Source organism: Scomber scombrus, chromosome 12 (genome assembly GCF_963691925.1).
Source record: "Scomber scombrus chromosome 12, fScoSco1.1, whole genome shotgun sequence".
Lineage (NCBI taxonomy): Eukaryota > Metazoa > Chordata > Actinopteri > Scombriformes > Scombridae > Scomber > Scomber scombrus.
This window is the reverse complement of record NC_084981.1, coordinates 16784281-16800041: the sequence shown is the minus strand read 5'-3', so window position 1 is coordinate 16800041 and position 15761 is coordinate 16784281. Positions and strand designations below refer to the sequence as shown.

At 39.2% G+C, this 15761-nt stretch overlaps 1 protein-coding gene across 1 annotated transcript in view; it reads right to left on the bottom strand.

Annotated features, from left to right (window-relative positions):
* Window positions 1-15761, bottom strand: part of pcsk2 (proprotein convertase subtilisin/kexin type 2) — a 28993-nt gene that overhangs the window by 718 nt on the left and 12514 nt on the right. Inside the window, exons 6-11 of the mRNA XM_062430389.1 lie at window positions 13147-13223; window positions 11918-12006; window positions 11223-11398; window positions 8765-8980; window positions 6595-6695; window positions 4836-5063 (exon numbers count right to left, since the gene is read on the bottom strand). Of these exons, the coding sequence (XP_062286373.1) occupies window positions 4836-5063; window positions 6595-6695; window positions 8765-8980; window positions 11223-11398; window positions 11918-12006; window positions 13147-13223 (887 nt within the window). The remainder of the gene's footprint in view (window positions 1-4835; window positions 5064-6594; window positions 6696-8764; window positions 8981-11222; window positions 11399-11917; window positions 12007-13146; window positions 13224-15761) is intronic.

The window sequence follows — 15761 nt, the reverse complement described above, 5'->3', positions numbered from 1 at the left end:
AGCCTCTATTTGAACCTGCTCCCTCATAGCATAGCAGCAGTGATGCCTGTCATGTCTGCTTTCTTTACCTTGTAATTTATCTCCAACGGAGGGAATAAAATGCTCTGCTCTTTAGTCTGAAAAACACAACCATCTTTTGCATTGGTACCAGACATGATTGTCCTTATCACTTGCTCTCCAATAGTATTTGTACTATTTTGATTTTATTACAAATTCTGAAATTAATCAATTACTAGGTATATTCAATAAGGCCACAGGAAGAAGAAAAGAAAGGAATTAAGTTTCTTGTAAACCTATATTGAATGATTTTTTTGGCCATTTGGGGCACAGCAACAAACTATGAAGTCACCCAGTAGATAGATGTTTTCATTTGGAGTTGTGTTTGTGTCCACCGGACAAATGCAAGTCCAATTTACTTTTGGTACCGCTTTTGGTCTCCACCAACCCTTGAAGGAAATATTGTCTTGATCTCTTTCGCCACCAAATGCTCCACTGTGTACACCATCTTGATGCCAACTTTGTAGGTTTGCTATCTGATGTTGTTGAAAGACTGTACAGTCGGATTTTAGGGCTTGTGGATTAGAACCCAAGCTGCATCTTCAAAATGTTTGCTTTGTCTGACCAACAGTCCAAATCCCAAAATGTTAAACTTCCAATTATATAACACTGATATAAGCAGCACATTCTCACATGTGAGAAACTTAAAACAAATACAAATATTTGGTATTTTTGCTTGATAAATTCACAATAAATCAATGATCTGAATTGTAAGATACATGTTCTCTCAATTGTTTCAGCACTAGAGTACATTAATGAATACTATAGTATCTGTACTCTCTTCAGACTAACGAAAATAGAATGAGACTATGAATAATGTATTAATTAATCATTTTCTGAGACTCAGTTGGTGCAAGACTAGTTTGGGCTGGCTCTTCACAGAGTGCTTTCAGTCTGAGGATAATTTAACACCCTATGTTATGATGACAACAGTAGGATATTATATTCACAACACTTCAACAAATACAAATTTAAAACACTAAATAAACTACATTTTACTGTAGGATAGTGTTTGTAATGTAGCCTATACTGTGAATCGGAGGCCTAAGGTCAATAAACTACATGCAACAACTTTGCACATGCTAGACCACGTCTAAAGCCAAGCTCCTTTTCAGTACATGAGGAGATTATTTTCCTTTTTTTTTGTAACAATGGATTTGTTCAGAACAGAGTGTAAAAGCAAGGTGGTCTTGGTTTTTTTGCTCCCATCTCTATGGGTGATGCAAAGAAAGAAAGAAAACACAGCAGGACAGGGGTTGTTGCCAAAAGCTATGAGGAGACTTAATAACATTATTAGAGGCTGAGGCCGCATCACAGGCGGTGGGAAATGGAGGGGTGGATGTATAAGGCAACAGGGACAAGACAGGGACAAGACAGAAACTGAGCGAGAGAGACGTGTGTGGAACAGCGCTCAGTTTGAAAAATGATTAATAGAGCGCAATGCTGAGCACAGAGGTGAGAGAGTGGTGAGCTGCTATGGGCTGATGAAGCAAATTACTATTCCCAGAAAAACAGAACACAGTTCACAGTGGGGTGTGTCACAGTTACACCCTACACTGCATGATGGGAAATTTGACTAAACCAAATACTAAACCGTATCTCCATAACAACATGAATGCATATGTGTTTTATGCGCTAAAATGAAAATGCATGTTTATTTGTATTGCTTTCTACATATGATTATCTTTATTATTAAGTTTATTAAATTACATGACTATGGGTATGACTAAATCTAAGAGTGAATATGTATAGATTTCATTTTTGATGGCCCACATTTTTTTGTGTGCAGCAGGTGCAGCATTCCCATCAGATAATGTGTGAAGAGTAATTACAGCAGTCTGCATAGAGCTAAGAGAGAGATGTATCTGAGGGGCAGGACCAGTGGAGATTAAAAACAACCCCACCACACAGTAGGGCACTGTGTGCCAGCTTCTCTGATAATGAGAAGTTCTCCTCCAGCTAAGTAAGCCGCAGCCAGCCAGAGCTGCTATCAGATCAAAGCTGAGCAATGTGTTTGCAAGCATGGCTATGTTGGTGTTTATTGCTTTTCTCTGGTGATACACTATCATCAGAGGTGGGCTTGTTGTAATTATATCTCTACCACAATAGAAGCAGCAGAGGTCCTGCGGTGCTGCTGTGGAAACAGTGAACTGATGAAAGATACAACACAGCCAGCAACACAGCTTTTGGGAGATGTTACTATTAGTATTTCTCCCTCATAAATTCTACTAGTCATCATCCACTCAAAAATGGGCTTTGCTTATTGTTCCTTCAATCACATGTTTGAGCTTCACTGTACAGAGTGGAAAGTTTCCCTATTTTGCTCACCTTAAATTTCAGTTTAAGGCATGTACCTATGAGTACCTCATGTATGTGATTTATGACAATACAACTAGTTTGAAGCAAATTACAGTCTAGTGTTCAATTTACACAGGTGTGATGTACAGACTTAAAGTCTACAGTGCATATACACTGAGACTTTTTAGTAGTAGAAGACATGCTACAACAATATTTGCAAAATATAGCAAAGAGCCGAAGCCACTTATTGCAAAATCAGGGAATTGTTTAAAGTAAAAAAAAAAAAAAACACTCTGCATAAGAGGCAAAGTCATCTCCCACATTTGTTTGGCACGTCCTGAGGGATGCAGTAAAAGCCATATGACTCTTAGGGGGCGATCCTTTTTTATCTGGCACTGCACTCAAGGGAGGCACATAGGCACACTTTCACACCATCAATTGTGGAACACTGATTAGGTACTAAAATAACAAACTAGAGGTGTTGATGGTGGGAAAAAATACACACAACTTGCCTTATAAAGTCTGCTTTTTTATCTTCACTCACACATTGACACTTTCACAATGCATGTGAATGCTGAGCATTAGGTCACACATCTACATACATGCACACCTCCACCTGGAGTCTCTTCCTGGCTGTCAGTCAGTCTAATTGACAGTGCTTCCAGGGTACACCATACTGGGCTATTTGTGGTGCTCTAATTAGTGTGAATAAGAGGGCTAGCCACAGGAAACCACCAAGCAGTTGATTGGAAAGCAGAGCCCTAGTGAGGCATGCAGAGGGGGCAGGAGAGAGAGGAGGAAGAGGTGAGAGTGGAAAGTACAGAGTGACAGGGAGGTAGGCAGGAAAGTGAAGGAAGGAAGGGCTGGGCTGTGTAGATGAAAGAGAATGATAGTGTGATGCAAGGGAAGATACTGTAAATGTGGGTGGACACAGACATGATAAGATGAGAAGAGGGATGCCTTAATCACAGCTGCATCTGGGAAAGATAGGAGGACTCCTTCAAAGGACAGGCCAGATGGCTGTATGGTTATCAAAATGCGACTCTACCCAGAACAATGATAGATTAAAGCATAATGTTGACCTAATGTTTAGAAACTCATAAAACAATCATTTTACAAGAATCCACATCTAATATACAGGACATAATCTTTGTCCAATAAGTGCCTCATGAGTTATTTGACTCTTTTTATCTCATTGGATCATGCATTTTGTAATGTGTGAGTATCTGTCTGCAGCTAATCGTGCGTACCACTGGACCCATCAACCCTCAATTTTTTGTGCACATTTATGACTGTATGCTCAAGGTCATTCACAAGTTTGAAAAAACAATTTTGTAACACCATTGACTGCTGTGTTTTATACCACAATTGACTGCTGACTTCTCGCTCTCATAGTAGGGGCGGGACGGGGCTGCAAGTGATCAACAACTGCTTCAGTTTGGACTCTTGTTTCACTAAGGAAAACCAATCATACCTTGTTCCCATGTTAGATTAATCTGTGACAAATGTCAGTACCTTGAGAGCGAGCTGTGTCGCGAATTCAAATAAATATTGATGAGATTTCTTATGAGCCAATCCTAAAGCTTAGACGTTTGTTTTTTCAGCAGTCCTCATCATTTTATGATAAGCATTACAACATAGCAAAATGACGACTTTGCCTTGTCTATTGCCGATTGCATTTCCGGAAATCCACTAAGCTAAAAACAATGCTTACTTAGTCTTTTGCAAGCTACGTTTAGGCTTTTGTTTGGCTCAAAAACGTTGGTCTCATTTTGAAGCGGATAATCTGCAGATTAATTCCAAACCCGATATGTTACAATCCACTTAAGTTAGGCACAATACAAGATTTATAAATCCCTGTTTTTGTTCTTCACTACCATCTTGACTGTACACACCTGGCAGAGATCTGTATTCTACTGAGCGCACTCTTCTAGTTTCTGCCTATTTTGGTCCATATTTAGCCTATGAAGGACATCTCTATTAGGTCATTTGGCTTTTTATAAAGCCTTATTGTTTAGTCATTTACACTACTAGATGTTTAAAGGTCAGTAACGAATGTTTACCATAATTTATTATACCGAAATCCAACCGAGATATCAAAAGAGTAATGTATTAACCCACAAACAGCGAATGTCAGGATATCTGGCTACAGAATGTCATTATGAATCTACAGGACCATCAGACAGACTGAGCAGCTAATCTAAATATTACATGGTTATGAAGTGGATACTCCCATCGCAGATGTTTTATTGAATTAGGCCTTATTGGGATTACCCAGTAATTGGATGAGTGTGTCTCTTGTGTTCCGCAGCAATGTATTTTTTTTCCTTTCAACATTTTGGTAAGGGCAATTTGAGGATGTAGAATACATAGTGTGCACATGTTAAATGCAGTATGAGAAGAATAAGAATTATAATTATAATAATTATAATAATTAATTAAAAGTTATTGATGTTGCTGTTAGTGAAAATGTGACATACTGGTTGTCCTGGATGGATCCAGCCACACAGTGGAAACGCTCAGGCACTGTCTTCCATTCTTTGGCCATTTTCACCATGCCCCCAGCATCCAGCACACCATAGCCAAACAGGTGGTTGAACTCGAGACCCACACCATTCCTCCTCCACTGGTGGACCTCATCATGGAGCTGGTTCCTCTTGGAGGTCAGGACTGATAGGTGCTGCATATCTCTCCATGTCAGGTTAGGGCTGGCGTGCACAAACAGCCATTGGGGGCAGGGGGATAAAGGGAGAGTACAGTAGTGTAGGAGAGACAGAATTGTAAGTTAGATATAGTAGGCAGGCTAGCAGTGGGGGAAAAAAGTTCAGCAACAAATATTTTTTTTAAATGATCAATGGTTTTGCTGATTAAATGCTTTCAAATATATTAACCTCATATTGTCTGTGCTTTAAAGCAGATGGTCACCTTTGTCTGCGTATCCCTCAATTATCTTGGCTGTGTGTAGTGACAGCTTTGTTCTGGCTGACTCACCGACTCCTGTCGTTGCACAGTTCAAGTGTGTTTGGCCAGTAAAAAGGCCATGCACTTGTTCTAACAGCCCTATGGGTTATTTGCTGCCGGACAGGGTGAGTATCCGCTCCTCCCAACAGCAACATCATTATCGTGTGTGCAAAGCAAACAGTGTCTCTTTACTCAACTCCCCTAGCTGGTGTTAGTTAATGGCAGCAGAACCTCGTCGTCCTATAATGTGAGAAATGAAGCATCTGAGAGAAAAGAAAAGGCTTCTCTGAGGCATGAGAAGCAGTAAATCATCAGGTTTGAGATTTATCGTAATCTCTGACTAATGTGTGGGTGACTTTACTTAAGCAGCATATAATTCCTATCGAAAAATTTGGGCACACTTTCTCATTGAAGTGAATGGTAAGGGGGTGCACAAACTTTTGATTGGTAATGTCAATTATTTTCTGATCCACGTGGAACAAGCTGTTCTGAATAAACAATGGTTATAAATAAGCTACAACTTTTTCACATTGTTAATATAAAATGATTAACAGATTTTGTTGTAAACATCCACAACATAAGCTTTGCTTTCAACATATACTTTACATAGTTAGTGATACTTTCAGCAGGTTGAGGTGATTAAGTACTGCAGTGTGTTTCATCATTGAGCTCAGAGTCTCTGTGCTTCATGGATATGGGAAGTGCAGAGATAAATAAAACATAAACACTGAATCTGTGTTTTTTTAATCTCGTGCTGAGATATAAAGAGCACTGATCCAAATATGATTTGTGTCCTTGGCACAAGCATATATAGTCTGTGCTCTGCAGGCAACAGAGTAAGTGCTATTTTACTTTTCATTTGGCTTATGGTAGTGATAAATAAACTATTCTGTGAAAATTGGAGAAATTAGTCATCCAAAAATTAAAATAAAGACTCTAAGGATAGAGATTGTCAGAGGAATCCAAAGACACTGATGCAACATCAAAGCTCAAGGTTAGGAAGAAATAGTAGCCTATAAATGAAAAGTGCACTCTTTAAAATCAGTTGAAGTTTCCAAGTCAAATGTGGTAATAAAAACAATTATAATAACAGTTGTATTGTAAAATTATACCTTCTAACCAGCACTCTCCTCAGCACAGAGAATTCGAATTAGGTAACATAATAATGTTAGGTAATAAAATTATGTCCATCTAATAATGTAATACATCTAATAATGTTTTATACAGTCCATCTAAATCAATAAGCACATTTAGGTGTGTGGACAGCAGAATACATACTTAGCCTCAAGAGCCAGAGCAAAGACGCCCGCTGCCTCTGGAGCTGCTGCTGATGTTCCAGAGTGACGCAGTGTGCAGTTTCCATACAGGTCTGTGGTGGCCTAAAATAAACATATCACAGCATAGAAAGATCAATGATACATCTTTAACAAGCTACAAGCTTAAATGGAAGTGGAGGGAGAACAGCAAGAGAAGATATACTGTAAATATGGTACAGTATTTCTTTTCTGGGGAAGCATTGTTCAATGACAATATCATATTTTGCTTTAATGTGAATTTTGGAGCAAAGATAGAAAGATGGGTGCATAGTGGACTGTTATATAAATACACTGGCACACAAGTTATGCTTATATTTACTGACTAAACAATTATTTATTTAATTTAGTGCTTAATTAGAATTGATAACATATTGACTGTAATTAGAAAAGAAACCCTAGGGAACGTCCGTGACTCTGTCAACAGAATAATCACAAACACAAACACTGCTGCGTTTGTACACTGGGAAACTATTTTTACACATGAGTATGGTATAGAACGTCAGTCATTAGTGGGTTGGCCAACATATAGCATTCAATTTTTCTGAACATTAACTGTTAAGGTCGGGCAATTGTCCTCAATAAAAAGGAAGTATGCATCATCTGTAATGCTCCAGTTGTCTCCCTTTTCAAAGATAGTATGTGCACTCTAGGTTTGTTTGATTCTGGTGACTCATCCACTCATTTATTCAGGGACCACCCACTGGTGACACAATCCTTCAGGTAAATGTTCAAATGCTCGTGAGCCAGTTACAGTTATAGCCCATTTGTGTATGCTAAAGTCAGTCACTAGATTCACTTTGGTGTCTCGTGTGTTTGCTTTGTTACTTTTCTTCCCACCCATACAGTAAAGCAGTTTGGTTTCCTTTGTCACACTGAAAAAAAACAGTTTGCAATTAAATCAGGTGCTTAAAGAGTATTTCTATTTCCTCCTGCTATTTTTTTGCACCTCTGAACAGGAACACCTTAAAATACATATTTCATGAGACCAATCCCAGTAGTTCCCTTTTCTTCTGTTCCAACTGGCACTAAACCTTGGAGCAGTCCTTTGGTAAATAAGAACAAAATCACATTGCCTGTTTATCACAATAAGGGGGAATTCTTGCAAATCCTTAGCAAATATCCTCCAAAGAGTCTACAGCCCTTCTAGCAACTTGGTGCTTTGAGCTAAATGCTAATGGTAGCTTAGCAACATGCTCACAATGACTGCTAATATGCTAATATGCTGATGTTTACCATGTTCACTATCTTAGTTTGGCATATTAGCATGCTAATATTTACTAATTAGCACTGAACACAAAATACAGCTGAGGCTGATAGGAATGCTATTTGTTTTGCAAGTTTTTGGTCATAAATCAAAGTGATGATGTTGCTTTGTGAAGTTAGAAGACGCCAAAGTTGTTACAATTGATCCTGAGGGGACATGAATGTCTTAAGTTTTATGGCACTTCAGTCGGTAGTTGTTGAGATGTGTCCCTTAAGCCATTTGACTAATATTTCAGTAGCATAGTACATTTTTTAAAATAAGAAAGGCAGACAACAAGTCTGTAAAACCTATTTCTCCCTTCTATTTTTTCCTCTCAATAACACATCCACTATGCCCTAAAAGCCATGAGCAACGCAGGATGGCAGCCTCTCTAAAAATCTAGTGCAGAATGACGCATCTGGATGTCCAGGAAGGCAATCAGAGATTGAACCTCACGAACCTCCATTTTTCACAACCAGCCTGCAATTACAGTGGAAAACAGCTTCTCAGGTTTTACCCCTGGTTTTATGCAATCTCCTGAAAGGCCCAGGATACACTCCCTGCTAGGCAAACTGGAAATAAGCTATTTACAGATCAATCTCTGAATGAGGACACACCCTTTAAAAACATAAAACATTATCAACAAGTATTGAGTTGTCTGTAAATACTAAAAGTGAATATTTTCACTGAAATAGTCAACTTCTGAGACCATAACAGTAAAATGTGTCAAACTTTACAACAAGCATTTGTAAGGAAGAGGATTAGGGCCGCATTATAAGATTAATCTTTATATTCAACTTTAAACTGAGAAATCAAACATATATATTTTTTCCATTTAAGATGTTTCAATCCATAAAATATGTCTTTACTTAAACAGAAACACACTCACAACGCCAGCCTCTGGGTTTCTTTTGCGTCCGTTGCTGAATGTGGATGCAAGTGTGGAGGAACAGCTCTCATCATACAGGGCAGTGCGTCCGTCATTGATGGCTGAATTGATGGAGATTGTCCACATACTCGAGGCATAACCATCGCAGTTACAGTCGTCATAGCTTCCACCATCTCCTGATGCCCACACATATATGCTGCCTTTTCCTCCTCGCCCCTGAAACAACATCATCAAGAGAGTTATATGTAGAGTGTCATCAGTTCACGTGGGACTGCCATGGGTGAAATGATTTGAGAATTAAGGAGTTTTAAGTGTCATTGTATGTAAACAGCCTGTGTCAGTGTAAGCCAGTTTAATAATTACAATATGCAATGTACATAATTTTATCAGAATTGCATAACAAGATAGATAAAGCCACTGATAACTGACAAGTTTGAGGAAGACAGAAAGATTTTGGGAAAACTGAAGAGGAAGAGAAGAGGACACAAAAACTTTCAAACTGGTCCCCTGCCCACTAGTTTTAAGGTAAATGGGGTTTTGTTCCAGAGGTACACAGATAGCTCTGAGATTAGCAAAATTGCGTGATGCCAATTGACAACAACATTGTTTCATTAACGGTTATTCCTCCTATAAAATGCATGCCCACCAGTATATTCCACTAACAACAGTAAGCCTAACAGGACAACAGCAATGCAAAAACAATAAAAGTCAAAGGTTCTTGCAAAGCTGTATTACAAGGTGTACATTCAAAGAAGGCGCAACAAGTCTGATCCTATGCAGCGTGTTCAATATTTCTGATGACAAAAGCCCAGTGATCTTTAATCTTCAACATGAATTCAGTCAGACTCTGAGGATCACTGGAAACAGCAATCCTATAAGGAATAATTAAAAATGGGGAAAGATAACTTAGTGGTCTTGCAATTTCTTAAAGGTATTTAATGAAATCCTTAACTGGTTTTAAAAGGAAACAACTAGGGAAACACAAGCATACAATCTTATCTCCCAGTTCTACCAAAATTGTTGCTTGCTGCACTATTAAGAACATATCAGAGCAATTCTAACTTGTTCAGTTACATTACAGTAGTCAATGCACAAAAATATTAAATATTTATGTCCTTTCTGCTGTTTTTTTTGCAATGGAGCATAATATCTTCTGTGTGGTGTGCAGAAACACACAGCAAAAAATGTCATATTTGTCACTGATACAGAGACTTGAAACATGAAACAAGTGATCCTGCCTCCACACAGAGAGCATCCTCTTCACCAAATGCTGCACCTGTTTCTACAAAAGGCTTGCCGTTTCGTAACAGAACAAAGGGATCAAGTGGAGGAGGAGTGGCATGTCCTTCCCTTCATGATGCTTGTTTATGTCTCTCTATTTGAATTGCAAAGAGAGGTTTGAGCATCGTTAAGCTCAGCTATGAGCTTGAAGCCTTCTGCCTTCTTTCTCTGGCACAATCCAGACAAAGTGCTTTAATTTTGCACAGCAACCTGTGTCATTTATTTATTTTATCTGTGGCAATTTGAAAGACTACACAGTTACGTTTAAAATGCAGACTTAAAGCCACTCTCCTTGATTCAGTTGTTGAAATAACAAAATGTGCTCCTTAATTTTCAATTTTTATGCACAGTGCACATCATGTTCAGCCTACACAGCAGTTTATATAAGTAATCAATAGAATCTAAGAGGCAGATTGCAGGATGGCTGTTTGATTAGTTGTGTTTATATGATCAGAGATTACAGTCCGTTTTGCTCCTACTCAGCTATCCTGTCTGCAACATGGTCATTTTAGAGCAACCCACACCTGCTTGCACATGATGCATGATGATTAATCAAGCAAGTAATTGGCAGTGGCACTGGTAGCATGGCAACGCTGTGTGTGTGTGTGTGTGTGTGTGTGTGTGTGTGTGTGTGTGTGTGTGTGTGCGTGTGTGTGTGTGTGCATGTGTGTGTGCGTGTGTGTGTGTGTGTGTGTGTGTGTGTGTGTGTGTGTGTGTGTGCGTGTGCATGTGTGTGTGGGCCTTAGGGAGTTTTCACCCTACTGTAGTTTCCTTGAAGAAACTACACTCTAATTTTTTGGGGGCCATAGTTCACTAATAAGACAACAATCATATGCAGTATAAACACAAAGGAACACACAAGCACACAGGTAAATGCCAATGTCACTGTAGTCATTATTAGCAAAACATAGAGACACCAGTGAGAAGAAGAAACTGGGGGACAACTTTGTCCCATATGCAGCTGTCAACAGGAAACATCACAGTCAGGCTTAAAAGTCAACGATGAAAGCATATCAGACTCACTACGTAGAGGGTGCTAGAATTCCAGTAAGGTATTTGAGATTTCTGTGTGTCAAATATCATTTAAATTTACACCTTTCTTTACACGTTTCTTTATGGCACTTATTGTTGACATTATTATGAAACCCTCAGCACATCAGGTATGACGCCACCTTACCTTGTTGACACCATCAGCCATAGCCTGAAGGGTAAGCTCTCGGGGTCCGTCCACCGTCTTGCCGTCATCAGTTGGTCCCCAGCTGGCACTGTAGATATCAATAACCTGCGGCATGTGGCTGATGGATGATGCCTCAATGATGTCAGTCATAAAGGGCTGGTCTAGCATCCTGATACCTGAAGGAGCAGCATCTCCATATGAATCTGACATTGAAATTCTGGTTTCTATTTACTTATTGTATCTGTTGTTACTCTGTGTATCGTTACTGCTGCTGTAAAAGACTATGAATAGGTAGCTGTAAATGAAGGGTTAATGAAATCCTTATCAGCTGTTAAGGTTTGCAATATCTACAGTGTCAAGAAAGTACAATGCAATGCCTTTATATCATCTAAATCCTTAACAATGAGCAAAAATGTGATGCCATCTTCCTCACAGCACACAAATCAAGCAGTCAATACTCATTTTCTTATTTCAACTGTGTTGCTCCTGGAGCAAATATAAAGAAAAATCAATATGCAACGGAAACACAGAGCTGTCTGGATTAATGGTGTTGTCATTTTGCTATGTGAACTCTAACTCACCTCTGCTCAATTTTCCAGTAATTCTATGACTATAGGTATACCATTAGAATGTGCTTCAATACCAAACCCTGCAGCAATATTCTTCCACAATGTTACATGTGATATGACACACACCTGCCACCTTGGAGTTGTAGGCAACTCCCACACCGCAAATGTTGTTGTTGGCTGCTGCAGACACCTCCCCAGCACATCGTGTGCCATGACTGGTGACAACAAAAATCAGAATATAGTTAAGAGGATTTACAAGACTTTACATACATTTACAATGGTTATATTGTGGGTTAAGTCTGAGATAGGATTCCCAAGATTAACTCAACTCCTGTTATTGTTGACTTTCTTTCTGACTAGGATGAGGAAATCTATAATAGAAAAGATTTAGCTATTTCCGTTGCCATAAATGAAATAAAATTTGCTTAAACACTCACCTCAAGGGCATTTGCTCATGGAAGGGCTACATGATTTAACTTTAAGGGAAAAATGTAAGAGTTACTGGATATTTTGAGATTGTGCTTGATATTAAATGTGGCATGTGTGTTTGAGCACACAGACAGCCATCATTCCTGTCAGTCTGACTGAATATGTTCGCACATATCAGTGTTTTGTGTGCACCACGTGATATGTGTCTATCTCTCCATCCCTCCGTTCCCCACAGTGACACTGCAGAGTCAACCCCGCTCTCCCAGCATGCTTTGCTACAGACAGGTAGCTATTTATAACAACCAGCTGATTAGCCAGGGAGTTGTGCCCGACAGTCAGCAACTGCTACACTGGCAACTCCAAATACTCCCTTCTCACTCCCACATGCAGACGCAGACACACACAAACACACACACACACACACACACACACACACACACACACACACACACACACACACACACACACACATACATCTGAGCAGACGGAGGCACGGTGGAGGAGGATGAGAGGCAGAGAAAGAATATATTTTTCTGTGTTCCTGCCCTCCACATGTGTTGCAGTGGCAGTGGATCACCCAGTGTGACTTGGAGATGAGAGGCAGATAAGGCGTTATCAGACAGAAGGTCGCCACTGTGAATACTGCAACCCTGAGAAGGGACTAGACTTGTGCTAAACCTCTTTTATCCACCTTATCTCCTCCAAGTGAACAGGTAAAAACAGGCATTATGTTTTTTTATTATGTTTTGTTGAACAATAGCTCTGTTTATACTGCACCATTATGTCTTAATGGATCTATGTGGAGAGAAAATCAATAGAGGAGGGCTGCCAGACACCAGGGAAAGCACACGCATGTGTACACAAAAACACACTGACTATGTGTTGGCCCTATATATAAACAGGGTTGGTGGCTATGTGGGCTTTACCTGTTGAACCAGTCATCTGTGTAGCGTGGAAATGGGTATGGGTCATTGCTGCTGAAGTCATAGCTGGCATCGGCATTCTGAAAAGACCAAATGGATCTATTTACTAATAATAACAACATCGAGACAGAAAAACAAAAGGAGAAGAGGCAGAGAGGAGGATTGCGTAGTGAAGTACTGACCTAATCACAGCCTGTTTGGTCACCTGGAGTGCACCAGATGTGAGTGTTTTTTTCCAAAACATATCCTTACAAGTATAAATACTGCACACCAGCAGGTGCCTCTAGTCACAAATAATGCAGTTTAAAGGAATAGTTTGGAATTTGGGGAATTTCAGTTACTTATGTGTTCAAACTTAGATGAGAATATCAGTCCCACCATGCAGCCAATCAGCTTGGTTTACCATTTGCCCTGGAAACTAGCCCAACTGTTCAAAGAAATGCTCTGGCATATTAGACCTCTGTAAAACCACAACTCGACAGCTTTACACTTTGGTTTTGGTACAGATTAAACAAAGTGTTAATTATTTATTGAGCTTTAGAGATGCTAGATAGATTTTTGTTGCCTTTGGACAGCACAGACTAGCTGTTCCCCCCTGGGTAAAGTCTTTATGCTAGGCTAAGCTAACAGTCTTGCTGTAAAGGCAACAATGTTCAGTTTTTGATTAAACAGTTTTAGACTAACAGTCTTGCTGTAAAGGCAACAATGTTCAGTTTTTGATTAAACAGTTTTAGATCTTAGTTTTAGTATTTGTGGGTTGACAAAAACAATATCACACAATATCATATCTGCTGAGGTACTGATTCAAAGTAATGGCAATTTTGGGGGCTATAGTTTGTAATGTTATTGAATTTTACTGTGGTATTTCTAATATTTAGTCTAAAAACTGGTTGGACAAATTCAAAACACCTTGATGCAGTACTTAACAACAAATCTTTACTCTGCGGCGATACTGGAATAATGTGTGGTCACAGCGGGGATTTCAAGCTGAGAAAATAATGGCCCAATCACTGCTAGCATTTAATTCCACATGGCCAAAAGTAATAGGATCAGAAAGAACAGCAGTGGAAGAGCAGGAGAAAGAAGACGACACAGGAGACACACATATGCCAGAGAGACATTAATGCAATCAACATAATTATGAGAATAGCCATGTCTGGAGGACACAAAGACAAATACAGACAGACAGACAGACAGACAGACAGACAGACAGACAGACAGACAGACACCCACACACAGATTTAACCAACATGCTTGGAAAAGGCTCACATGTATTGCTCATTGTGTAACACAATTCCAAAACTCATGCGGTCTGCTGTTACCTCTCCTTAACCTGTCAATCACATCAGCTTGAAGTGCTATTCATTTTTCTCTGTGCACTTAGTAACAGGTGCATGTTGTGGCCATGTGAGAAGGAGAAGTAACAGCAGTGTTCATTAGCCATAGAAACGAACACATCAGATCAATCTTGGGGGCTGTTCCTGCACTCAGGTCTGACAGCTCTGCTGGCTGGCATTTAGAGGAGATGACTCAGTCAGCGACAAAGAGAGAAACAAAATAGCAAAAAGTGTGTGACTCAATAAGCTGAGTGACCCAATGGAGGAACACCGTAATTATCAAAACATGGAGCAGCTCACTAGTGGAATGAAAAAATGGTTCGAGTGACTGGGTTGCTTGATTAACCCTTAGATGCATAAGTGGGGTCAAAAATGACCCCAGCGGTTGTTTTTTTGCAATATCTTTGTAATTTTAAATTTTTATCATTTAATATTCCATGTATTCCTCAAATAGGTTGTCTTTGACACAAGGCCATTTGGATTTGTATCTAATTTTTATATTTTTTAAGTAATTGCATTTTTTGTATCAGTACCACACTCTTCCATACGTGGGGTCAAAAATGACCCCAATCATTTTCTATGGAATTTCAAGGGTTAACCCTAGGAACCTTTGATTTTTATCAACTGTGACTGTCAGGTATATTTACTGTCGATCCACACATCTAACGTCAGCAGTCTCACCACCCCTAAAGATTATTTTTTCACAGCAACATACATGTATTATTAGTACAAGTATTATCATCATTTTTATACCTCAGAATATATATGCTGTTATAAAATATGAACTTAATTTCCACATACATGATTTTTGTGTGATATAGTGTTGTGTTATCATCATCAAATTGTAAAGTGTCCTTGGATATGTGAAAGGTGCTATATAAATCGCACCTATTTTTATTATTATTATTATTATTCTTATTATCAAATTACTTTTTAGTTAGCTAACACTAGCTAACTAAGATAGCTAACATTACTGCATTTGTTGTGTAGAGAAGCAGAGACTCACTATGATGGTTAGGGTTATGACAGGGCCAACAGAAGAGAAAGAGGTGTAAGATGTGTGCAAAGCCACAAATAGTTGTTGGAAATGCAGTGACCCTGTGTGCAGTGCTCACAGCCAGAAACAAGTAGTTTGTAACAGCTGCTCACAGTGAGAAGAAAGAAGACGCGTGTGTGTACATGCATAGACAGACAGACGGATACACAAACAATGAATGTTGAAGTTGTGATAGCATGGAAAACATGAAATCATTCTTGTGTTATAATATTGCATTAAATGCA